Source organism: Hydra vulgaris, chromosome 01 (genome assembly GCF_038396675.1).
Source record: "Hydra vulgaris chromosome 01, alternate assembly HydraT2T_AEP".
Lineage (NCBI taxonomy): Eukaryota > Metazoa > Cnidaria > Hydrozoa > Anthoathecata > Hydridae > Hydra > Hydra vulgaris.
The window spans coordinates 21,223,850-21,236,654 of record NC_088920.1 but is presented as its reverse complement, the minus strand read 5'-3'; the positions used below and the strand labels follow the sequence as shown (position 1 = coordinate 21,236,654).

The 12,805-nt window shown below is 29.0% G+C and overlaps 1 protein-coding gene across 1 annotated transcript; it reads left to right on the top strand.

Moving 5' to 3' along the window:
- Positions 1-6,703: 6,703 nt before the first annotated feature.
- LOC136074210 (zinc finger MYM-type protein 5-like) lies at positions 6,704-7,312 on the top strand. The gene has a single exon (XM_065786514.1). The coding sequence runs from the start codon at positions 6,704-6,706 to the stop codon at positions 7,310-7,312; it is 609 nt and encodes a 202-aa protein (XP_065642586.1).
- The last annotated feature ends 5,493 nt before the right edge of the window (positions 7,313-12,805 follow it).

Below are 12,805 nucleotides of genomic sequence, written 5' to 3'. Positions count from 1 at the left end.
TGAAAAAAATTTCATTAAATTTTCAATATTGTTATTATTATTATTATTACTTAATACACAAAAGCGAAATTATTCTTAATAAGATTTTTAATTTCAGAAGAATAATTTAAGATACCATTAAACTTAACTAAGAATAATTTTGATATTTAAATGATTTTTTATATAATCCGACCATATCTTTTATTTAATACAACCATATCCAAATTGTTTGTCGTCCGCCAAGTTGCTCACACGCATTACAACCGTTAGTTGTGGCTGTCTTCGGGCCATTAGAGAACGAGTGTAGAAAAAATTTAAAGCAGTTTACATGAGAAACAACACAAAAATACTGATAAGACAGCTTTTACAGGGTTTTTGAAACAATTATTTAAGAGACTCTCTCCAGAAAATGCTATAGCAAGATTTCGCGGTGCAGGTATCTCACCATTAAGTAAAGAAAATATGGAAAGAAGAATATCAGGTATAGACTTTCTCAATCAATCACCTGAACGTTTTAGCCCTAAATCTCCAAGATTACAAACACCAAGATCAGCTATGCAAGAAGCTTTAAGGTCACTCATATGTCCTAATGTATCTGCAGAAACAGCAGCAATAATAAAACAACAAAAACAAAAAATGAAAGAGAGTACAAGCAAAATGTGAAGAACTCCTTACAAAAGAGAAACTCAAACGGTGGTTACTTGAGGAACAAAACGTTTGAGAGGAAAAAAATCAAGTTAAAAAAAATATACAAAAAAACTATTACCTCTATTAAAGTATCAAAGAAATACCCAAAAAGATCTAAGAAGTACCCAAAATAGTGCGAATGTTACCATAAAAGTAAAGTGATCAAAAAAATAGTTATTTTTTCTGAAAAATTGTATGAAAACATAATTATTTCTGTTTTAAATCACCATTTTTTTACATTTATTTGTCCGAGTTTTTAATTTTTATTGTTGGGCTGTGTATGTATGCACTTTCTTTTTCAATAAAAATATCTTTAGACTACTTTTTGAAATAAAACCTTGTATATACACTATAAAAAAGGTGTATGCATATAGAATGTAGATCAGATTATTCATTGGCAGTTGTAGTTTAAACCAGAACTACCAACATTTTATGTAAGACCACATTACCCCACAACGTGGGGTAATGTGGGTCTATATAGGCATCTTCAAATAAAGGCTTCCTAGACCTATTAATAGTATTTTAAGTAATAGTTTTTTGAAAAATTTGTTTAGTAGGATATCCAATCATGATTTTAAGACATCTTTTGTCAGAAAGCCGATACCTAAACATTGTTTTTTTTTAACTTAAACTCAGAAATAGGTAAAAATAGGCTCAGATTACCCCATCCTACCCTAGTAACTTTATCGTTTCCCGGAAACATTTAATTCTTTATCTTGTATGCTTAAAAATTAATTTGCACTATAAATAAAAACCACCTTATTTATGAAATAAATTAATTACGAAGTACACCTAAATTACAGTTTCAGACAATTTAATATCTTTAAAAGTTAAACTCAAAACCTTGCTCTGCATATAGACATTTAGATAAAATATTTTCTAGATTAATTTAAGTAAAAATTAAAAATTAAGCTTACAATTGATCAATTAACAGTCTGATGTGTAAAATGCATTTTTTATAAAACATAATATCGTTTTTAACACACAAGCACCCACATCACACAATCACACAAACACACACACTTAAACAAGCATACCACATAATGTGATTGAAAAAAAAATTACTGCAATATTAATTATAATATTTTGTATAAAAACCAAAATATTCATGTGTATTTTTGTGAAATGCATCATGGTTTTTGATGGCAAGGCTCGTTTTCATTGAATTTTGTCAGACGATCCAGCTGAAAAAAGAATTAATGAGAAAAGGAAAAATGAAAATAAATTTTTAAGAAAAATGAAACGAATAATAACAAACCGATATATGCTTAATAAATAGTTAGAAATAAGTGATTTTTTTAATGTCAATTTAAAGTTTGCGAATACAAAAACAAGCAAATATCAGACGAAAAAAAATAAGCAAGTTAAAAAAGAATAATTAAGAATAATTAATAACCGATAATTAAGAAGAAACTTTAGATAATTAAGATAGGTAAGAAACGGTATGAAAAAAAATAAAGACCGATAAAAAAGGAGAGACAAAGAAAAGAAAGCCGAATGCTTTTTTTAAAAAAAATGCTTTTTTTAATGAACACAAAACTGCAAAAAAGTGACGTCGATTTACGATTGACGTTAATTGATGTTGACGTCAGTCAAGTCAATTTGTTTTCATATTAGACCCTTTATTTACCTGCTAAAATAAATTATTATTTGGATTATAACTAGAATTTAAAATTATTTTGAAATATCAATTTTTCTTCATATTTTGGAACAACACTAAAAGAAAGCCTTGTTTTAAAACATGAATGAATAACTTCTTAGAAATTTCTTAGAGTTTGAACTTTTTCAACTATTTGTTCAAAAAAGTTTTTTAAAAAGTTTAAAACAATCATTGCCTCTGAAGTGTCCACCATGGTACGGCTGGAGGTGAATGTACAACTCAGCTGGTTATTCATCGCCTCCAGGTCAATAAGATAAGTCTATAAGATTTTGGAAAGGATGGTTAACAATTCCAAGAAGAAGAAGGATTTCGTTTGGGGCAGTAATATCTAAAACAAACACTGTCCATATTGACAAACAGTGTTTAGATTATATTTTTAAATTTTAGGCAAAGTTTAAAACTGAGCGATTCGCAACAAACGTGACCTATCTTTCCTTCAATATGCCAAAGATATTAAAGATTTACATTCTATTAGAATCTGGAAACTAAAGTTGCACCAGTAGCAACGATGCTTGATTGAATGGGATTGAAATCCAAAAATGATATTTTTAGATTTCAATCCCCATTTTTAAATCAAACGAAATGTAAAATTCTACATCATTCACTTGAATAATATTCAACGCTTTGACATTCTCGTATGTTTCAGGTAGATTTTCAATCAATGGCATCAACGAGTTGACGTTTAACAACTCTGTCTTGAGCTATTTAACCTGTTAGCATGTTAAGTTTTTTTTTGTTGAGCGCTACTTGCTTTGTCAATCTTGTCACTAACCTTAATAATAGTCAACATCTTTTTTCAAAAATGTTTCTCCGCCATTAATTTCAAGTTTTGCAATTACTTATAGTTTGATCTCTATTAATACCTTGTTACTGTAGTTGCAAAGTTGAAAACTAGATGCTGAAAGAAATCTTTCAATATTTTATGCAGATTATGCGACGATAAAATCAGATAACCTGATTTTAACTAAGATTTAAGTAGAGATTATAGAATTATTAAGATAAAATCAGATATAGTGTAAGCTGCTAATCGTAATAACTTTCAACTACATTTAGTAATGTGTAATAATATAAGAGAAATAATAATTATAAATATAGATTCATTTCATTTATTTCTAAAATCTAATAAAACTACTATTACTTGTGTTACTAGAAAAAATCTCCTTTTGCTTGGCAAAGAAAGACTTTTTCTCTTGGAGGAAAACCTTTCCCTTCATATCAACAAATTCAATTTACTCTGTTCCAACTTAATCTATGTTGACCAAATCTAGCGAGTTTTAGCGTCTTGTTGCGAGTTGCAGAAATGATTGGAACCTTGAGCTATAATTGACAAACAATGCATACGTCTTTTTTTATGTTGATGAAAAGCAAGGATATAAAAAAGCTTCAGGCTTGAAAAATATTTTATGTTAAAGATTTATTTTGAATGCCTTTGCGAGTCCCAAAAGAGGTTTTTTATTAGGTTTAGGCTTTCCAATATGGCAAATAGGACAATCAAATGCTTTAGACGTTCGTTTCAAAAGCTTGATTATTGTCGTTAGGAAATTGTAGAGAGATGGTAATGAACATGTCATATCTCTAGCTTTTTTCAAAATGATTTGACATGAGTTCAAATACAAAGATATCTTAAACACGTGCTAACTTGAAAATTTAATATTAATGTTGATTATTCAAACCAAATTGGTTTAAAGGTTAAATTAAAAAGAGATCAAATTTTTCAAATTTTTTTAAATTAAAACAATTGGATTCCATTTGCTTACTTTTTTTTTACGTTTAAGGTTTATCTAAAACTTATAAATTAAAACAGGTTTAAGTTATAAGCTTGGTTTATGAAATAAATTAAAAAGGGATCAGAGGGATGAAAAACGATTGGCAAAGAAAAAACTTTTTTATTTTGCATTTAAGAGTGATGACCATGTGATGAACTCAACCCCTCTCAACATGAAGGGGTTGTAAATTTTACATGGTGGCAGTTCCTAAACACCTAGAGTTTTGGGTGTGAGATTTTTTATTGTTTTATTAAGAAATATTAGATTTTCAATATTCATGTTAACATATATATTTACATAAGAATTAATAGTTAAGTATATAAATTAAAATTAAATATATTTTATGATTTTTTTTATTATTTTTATATTTTTTTATTATATATTTAGATATAGATTTGACCCTTTTTTTGTAATCTATTTTAATAAAGTTATGTTGGAAATAAAATTTATTTTGTTAATTTAGTACAATGTTTATAACTAATTTAATATTTTTGTGGTATGATTCTTTATTTGCATGAGACTTAAACAATTTATTATAACTCGATTTTTTCAGAAGTAAAGGTCTTTTGCTTCTCGTTGATCAATTTCATAATTGCTATTGAACAGTGAACTCTAACCTAAAATGGTAAATTAAATATTTAATTTGTTTATAATATGGACAAAACAGACATTTGACAGGTAACAAAGACACATATTTGCGTAAAATAGTGAAAAGTAGTTTAAAAGTATAACTTTAATAATAATAAAATAAAACTAATAACTTTTAATAACATGCTTATTAAATTTAAATTAATATTGCTTTTTATTTTTTTATCTTTTTTTTTGTTGCTAGAAAAAGGTTTAAAATTAGAAAAGTATTTTAAGTGACGTCAGAGTAAATTCAACAAGTTAAAAAAAAAAAAATTTTTCTTTATCATTTAATTTACATATATGTATAAATATATAATAGTTTCTATTTTAATTTGTATTTAATTTGAATTAAACTAACTTTAAATAACTGACCGGCATTTATCAACGGGCTAGTTGCAACATGGGTTAATTGCTACAGTGCCATTTAAAGAATAATTTTTAAGTTTCTTTTTCCGAATATTTTAACATTTAAATTTTTTAGGATAACATGTCGAATATTTTAACATTGTATATCTATTAGGTCAACATGGCGGCTTAAGAAAAATGACAACATGACAACATGGCGGCTCAACATGACAACATGGCGGCTTAAGAAAAAAAATAAAAACAGTTATAAAATAAAAACTGGAAAATTTGTTTAATTTTTTTTTCACAATATGAAATTCTAAGTTGTGTTTTTAAAGTTTTTTTATGATTTCAAAGTTTATTTAATTTTATACAATATTTAATAAAAATTTATTTGGTTTTTTTTTTTCACGATTTAAAATTCTAAGTTGTGTTTTCAAGTTTTTTTATTGTACTGAATATGAAAAGTTATTTGAACAAATTTAGTTAAAAAAATCTTTTTCAAACACAAAAATCTTAAAAAAATGTAAATTGTTTAAAGTACATAGTTATATGTTATAGTCATATAACAACTTGCCCCAGAGTGGGTTAAGCAAATTTTTTTTTTTTTTCCATTTTTTATTTTCATCATTGCCGTATTACTAGTTTTATATTATATCTATACTATATTATACCAATGTTGAATTAACATATCGCTAAAACCTATTTTATTGCCCTTTAAAAAAAATGAAGTTATAGGAAATAAACATAGTTTTAAAAAATGCGTTGCAACAAGAAGCAAAAAAACTCTTCTACAATAAAACAAGTACAATTACAGAATGTTCCTTTCAATAATAAAACTGCTATCAATAAAGGAATCGGAAAACATAGGCTCTTATCAAATGGTGGCAATTAGTGGGCTGAAGTGCCCGTTATGTAACAAAAACATTTCAGTTACGCATTTATTATTCATTGATGTGACAGGTTGTATTGAATCTTTACCGGAGATTTTTACACTATTCAATCAACTTTACCGCAGTGGGTCAGATTTTAGCATAAAGGTCAAAATAAAAGGTCGTGTATTGACTTTTTCAATCATTTGAAAAAGTCAATACACAACATAATTGTAAAAGTCAATACACAACGTAATGTTAAAAGGAAATAGATTGAAAGTGTCATTTTTACATGGTTCACTTGTTTCTTAACAGTTAGTTTCTCCCAGTGGCGGATCTATATATGGGCTAATAGGGCTAAAACCCGGGGCCCCGACCAGTAAGGGGCCCGTATGAAAAGAGAAAATTTACATACTATCGTGAATATTCATTTATCAAATGTAAAAGTGGTTAAATAATTAATTATTTCAAACATAAGTAAGTGTATGTGAAAATTCAAGCGAACGAAAACTAAATTTTTAGAATAGAGAATAAAAATTGTATTGGCATTGTTATCGCTACGATGATGTTCAAATGCTTTTGTATTGAAAAATTGTTAAGTGTCTTTGCTAGCTTTTGTAAAAATAGTGCACCTGCGACTCAGCTTTGAATGATTAAGTTTATTTTTGTGCAAATTCCACTGATTATTTTTGATTCGCTCGGTATTAAAATTATAACATATTAAATAAAATTTATATAAATTTTATTTCTATATAGGTTTAACGATGGCGAGTCGTAAATATAAAAGTGGGTGTCAAAAAAGAAAATTAACAGAACAGAAGCAAAACGCAATAAAAAAATGTAAAACATTAACCAACTTCTTTTCAATCCAATCCCAGATCGACGAAACATCTTCTGCTCAAGTTAAAGATAAAAATAATGATCAAAATGTTTCAATATTTGAATCATCAGAAGTTCAAACATCCCCTTACATCGTTGAACTGCCCTCCGAAGATAATTTTTGTGATTTGGGCACATGGCCGGATATATTAAATAGGGATTTCATTAATTTTTGTTTAACCAAAGATACAACATATTTTCAAAATAAGGGTTTCCATAAACGTGATTATGCGGCTTCGTGCAGAATTTCAAAAACACAAAATCGATATTTTTCCGAAGAACTATTTAAAAAACGGCTTAAAAATGCACAGCCAGTGTCAAGAAATTGGATATGTTATTCGAAAAGCACAGGAAACATATATTGTTTAATGTGCAAATTATTTTCTATAAACGTACAAGCATTTTCCAAAAGGCTCTCTGATTGGAAACATGGAGAGGAATATGTCATACTCCACGAAAATTCTACGCCGCACAAGAACGCCGTTATAAATTGAACAATGCGAAAAGAAAGGAAAAATACAATCGATAAACAATTAATGCAAGAATTAGAGCAGGAATCAGATAAATTTTATAAAATTTTGAAGCGTGTTGTTGCTGTTGTTAAGTTTTTGAATGAACGAGGTTTAGCATTTCGTGGTCACAATGAAACATTTAGTGTTCCAAATAATGGCAATTTTATGGGTTGTTTGGAATTGATTGCTGAATTCGATCCGTTTCTTAAAGAGCACATACAGAAATGTTCAGGAAAAAAACACTCTGTTTCTTGCCTAACCAAAACTGTGTATGAAGAAATTATTACATTAATGGCGAAAAAAGTAACAAAAACAATTATAGAGGAAGTCAATTCGACAAAATATTATTCGATTGTTGTTGATTCAACCCCGGATGTGGCGCATGTTGATCAACTCGCTATTGTACTAAGATATTGCTATCAAGGTGATGTATTCGAGCGATTTTTAACAATTAACCCAATCACTTCACATACTGGAAAATCTCTACTAAATGTAGTCAAAACAATATTAGATACAAATAATTTGTCCATCAAAAATTGTCGCGGCCAAACATACGACAATGCCGCCAACATGTCAGGCCAATATAACGGCTTAAGGGCACTACTGCAGAGAGAAAATCAGTTGGCAGTATATACACCGTGTGTAGCACATAGTTTAAATCTGATAGGGATAGAAGCCGCAAAAGTTGTGCATGAAGTTGTAATATTTTTCGGTACAATTCAGCAATTATTTGTGTTTTTTTCAAGTTCTACTAAAAAGTGGAATGCAATTACCGACGCTTTAAAATTAAATGAGAAAACGCACACCCTAAAAAATTTAGGCAAAACCTGATGGTGCAGCCATTATGAAGCTGTTAAAGCTTTAAAAAATAATTATGAAGAAATTTTAACGGTTTTAAAATCAATTGCAAACGATGACCAAGAAAAAATGGACCAAAGAGAAGAAGCGAAGACATTATTTTCAAAAATGACTTCATTGGAAAATGGATTTTTGGTTATTTTTTGGGAACAAATTCTGGAAAGAAATAATAAAGTAAATAAAAAATTACAGACAGCCGGACTAGATTTGTTAGACGCTCTTCTTTCATCACTTCAAGGATTCATTTAAGAAAAAAGAAACAATATCGACACCGAATTGACCCAATACGAGATATTAGCAAAAACTTTGACTAATTACCTTAGTTCGGAATATAAAGATAAAAGAAAAAGAATACTAAGATACTCAGACGGTACAACAGGGTGTGGGAGCAACTTAACTTAATAAATAATAGTTTCATAAATATTTAAAGCTCCAAGCTGACTTAAGACAGGTTCGCAATGTGGATTCTTATTTGCCCTAAATATTATCCAGCATGTTTTTATTTGCTATAAATTTTTTTGAGTTTAGTGTGATTGATTTAGTGTGATTAGTGCTACCCTAGAGAACGTTACCGTAAGAAATATAGCCATGTATAGACAAAAAATATAAGTTTTTTCAAATTGATTATTTTGAAACGGTTTTTTCTGATATAATATGGAAATGCTTTGTGAAATCTTATTTTCTGTATATTTAGTATGGTATTTCCATGACAATTTTTCATCTAGAAGCACTCCTAGAAATTTTATAGTTAATTCCCTTTTAATTATTATGTTATTAATTAAAAACTCGGGCAATTTAAGAGATCTCCTAAGAGAAACTTATCGACTTTACTAGATTTATGGAATAGGATAAACTTTTTTTTATCAATGTTTTATGAAAGTCGGTTACTTTTAAACCACCCGTTGATCTTATTTAATTCTTCGTTAAAAATCTTAAAAAAAACAATAATATCTTTTTGAGAATAAAATAAATTAGTGTCATCTGCAAATAAGATAGTGTTAAAGATCTATTACATTCATTAAATCACTACAAGCATTTAAAACACTATTAAATCCATTTGATATATGTTTAACCGATTTAATTACTACGAGTCAGTGGAATGGTCTTTGTGTAAACCATATTGATTATAGTATAAAATCTTATTTTCAGTTGAATATTTATAAAGCCTGTTGTACATAGTGCGTTTAATTAGTTTAGAGAAGTAGGGCAAGACTGAAATAGGTCTGTAGTTTGAAATATTAGTCTCGTCGCCAGATTTGTAAATAGGTATTAAATTTGCAATTTTCAATTTGTCAGGATTATGACCTGATTCACTTTTTTACAAAATTACATTATGCAATTAACTTTTTTTCAAAATTGGTACGTCTATAATTATATCAGCTGTTATAAGATATGCTTGGATCAACATCAACGAAAAAACTATTCAGTTTCCTAATAGTAACTTTTTGAGGTAAGTTATTTTTTGCAATTTTTTCCTTCCCAGTTAATTCTCTTAAAACATTACATGATTTTCGAAGTTTTTCTTTTGTTAATTTCAAGCAATTTAGCTTGAAATTAGCAAAGAAGTTTTTCAAATAAATTTTTTAGTTTTTGTATTTAATTTCATTTTTACAAGTTTTAAGTTTTAAATACTTTTCACACAGTTTTAGTTTTTCTCCTTGATGATTTTATTAGTCCTTTGTTCATCCATGGAGATAAAAATGACTTAAAATTTATTACTTTTACTTTTAAAGGAAATACCTTATCATACATTTTACAAAATTAATTCAGAAATAAATCATAAGCATCATAAGATTAAATCTGAGGTTGTAAAATAAGATTTCAATCGACGGATTCATTTAATAGTTTTTTAAATTGGCTTCTAGAACTTTCATTGATTTGTCTCATGAATACTGTTGATTTGAGGGTATCATTATTCGGAGTTACACTATCAGTAATAAGGAATATATGAAAATGATCAGTTGAGTCAGTCTTAATTATACCCGTTTTATAACGGCTATTATGAAAATTGTTAGTTATTACGTTATCTAGTATGTAATGTTATCTAGTTATGTAGTAATGTTGATAATATTTTTACTTACTCTTGTTGCTTTGTTTATAGTTGGGATAAGAATATATTTGAGAAGAGTCTCACTAAAAGATTTTGCAACAATATTTAAAGCATGGTTGAGTAAGTCAATGTTTATGTCTCCGACTACGTAAACATGTTTCCGCAATTTTTTTTTTGTGTTTAAAAATATGCGCAGATAAATTTTAAATGCTTGAAAACTACCAGCTGGCTGTCTATAAATAGCATTGAGGGGCTGTCCATATACGACGTCACGCATCTAGGGAAGGGAAGGGGTCCAGACTTTCGTAATGATCTATGACAAGGGGGAGGGAGGGGAGTTGAAGAAGTGTGACGCCAAAAAAATATTTAATATAACAAACTATTTTTTTGTATTAAAAACTGTACAGAAAAGAAAAAAAAAAGAACAAAGATAATTTAGAACAGCAGTTAAGTAGAAAGAAAGCTGACCAGAAAAGAGCAAAAAAAGCAAGAGAACTGAAGCAAGAGAAAGAAAATTCAAATCTTTGTTTTAAATACGCTTAACTGTGAATGTCAGGGACAAGCCTAGAAGACAAAGAATTAAACAAAATCAACCTTTACTACTTGAAACTATTGTGAACATTGCTATGCATGGATCAGAATCTCATGAAAAACGAAACAGTGATGTTTATAGGTTTTAACGTTTTGATGCTTCTATATTATAGTTGCACCAAAACGTTAGATCAGCTGGCTGAACAGTTGAAAATTAATGACTTCACAATCAGTAGAAGTAGGCTTTACCTTTGTCTCTTACCAAAACGCAGTTCAGTTCTTGAAGGCCAGCGTCATGTATCAACGTTACCAGTAGTATTGTTAGTGCACAGAATGATCAGCACGCTAATAGAATCGACGGCTTATTTTTTCCTGCTACAATAAAGCACTTAGAATAGTTAGCGCCCATGTTAGGAATGAATGAAGTGTATTTTTTGAAACAATAAGACAAAGCTTGTGTTCCAATCGGGTTGACTGCTGCCAAAAAACAAAGTCCATTGCTTATGCACGTTGAGTGCAGAGTCAATTTATCTGACCATGATTAGGTGGTGGCTGCAGGACACAATTTAATTCAATTGGTGTATGCTGGAATCTCAATTCAGCCTAATGGTCTTGGAACCCTAGAAGTAGTAGGATATATCGGACTAACCTATATAGCAATCAGATTGGAATAACACTCAAAATCGAAGGCATTCAGCATGTGCTTGACTTTTATTCAAGGTGTTTGAAATCATTACCAGAAGTGGTATTGATCAATTGGTTAAACCAATTTTAGTTTTGACAGATGATGGTGACCTTAATGAAAACCCAAGAAACCAAAAAGTAATATACGTTGCAGTAAACTACTTTATCCGGCATAATTTTGATGCTTTATATCTTACTTTAAACGTTCCTAGAAGAAGTGCATTTAATTGAAAGAAAAATAACACCACTTATTTAAAAACTTGCGGGATTGATAATAATACATGACCACTGGTAGTCTTCTGAAAGAAAGAGATGTTACAATTGATGTCAATGCAGGGACCAATCTTTCTGAAACATGGTCAAGCTTGATTGTAGATAATTTTCCAACAGTAGCAGAGTACAATGAGCCCACAGAGTCTGAGTTACAAAAACAACTTCTTCAGAAATTGTATGATAGTCACATACAAACGAGTCAATATCTTACGCAGAGTGTAAAATGTAATGACAATAAGTGCTGTTTGAAACCAAGAAGTTCCTATTTCAGTATGATAACAGACAGATTTCATCTTCTCCGTTGCCAGTTGTTCAAACAAGTGAAAGTCCTTATTTTCTAGAATGAACAATGAACCCAACGAGCCATCAATTTCTAACTCTGTTTGCATAAAGTGTAAAAGTTGACAACATCCTTCCCCGCCCTTCAAAACCGCTTTCCCATATGACTTGCACTGTCCATAAATGCAACCCGTGATTAATGATAGAATCTGCAAGAAATTTCACCAGTATTTTACATCAATAGTCGTGCTGCGCACACATATTGTAACACACATCCAGGAATCAACCGTTCCTATCATTACACGTCGACAATAAGAAATAATGGTTCTAATCGCTGATGAGGAAAACGGTGACAATTGGATTAATGAAACGGATTTTGATCTTAATGGAATAACTTTTTCCCAGGATACTGGTTTCAACACCCTTTCAATTTATTCCATAAAGGAACATTTTTGTTCATCAAGGAAAAATAGTTTTTGCTAATTTTTTAATTTCAGTATTGTTTTATGATTTATTTGTTATAATTGATTCAGATAAGATTCAATTACTATAATTATTTAACATTGTTATGAGTATTTAAAGATGTATTTAAAGGTTAAAATCATTTTGAGGTTCAATTTATTCAATTATTTCATTTAGAATGCGGAATAGCTGCGAGATAATAGTACTTTATAGTAAGAATATGCGGAACAGCTGCGAAATGATAACTATATATAGTAAGAATATAAAATAGTTTTAATTACTATTATATTTAACTATAATAAACTTCAAATGAACGTTTTGAAAATTGTTTATTTTTA

Excerpts from the sequence above, each read along its gene's own strand:
- LOC136074210 (XM_065786514.1), top strand. The coding sequence starts at position 6,704 with ATGGCGAGTCGTAAATATAAAAGTGGGTGTCAAAAAAGAAAATTAACA.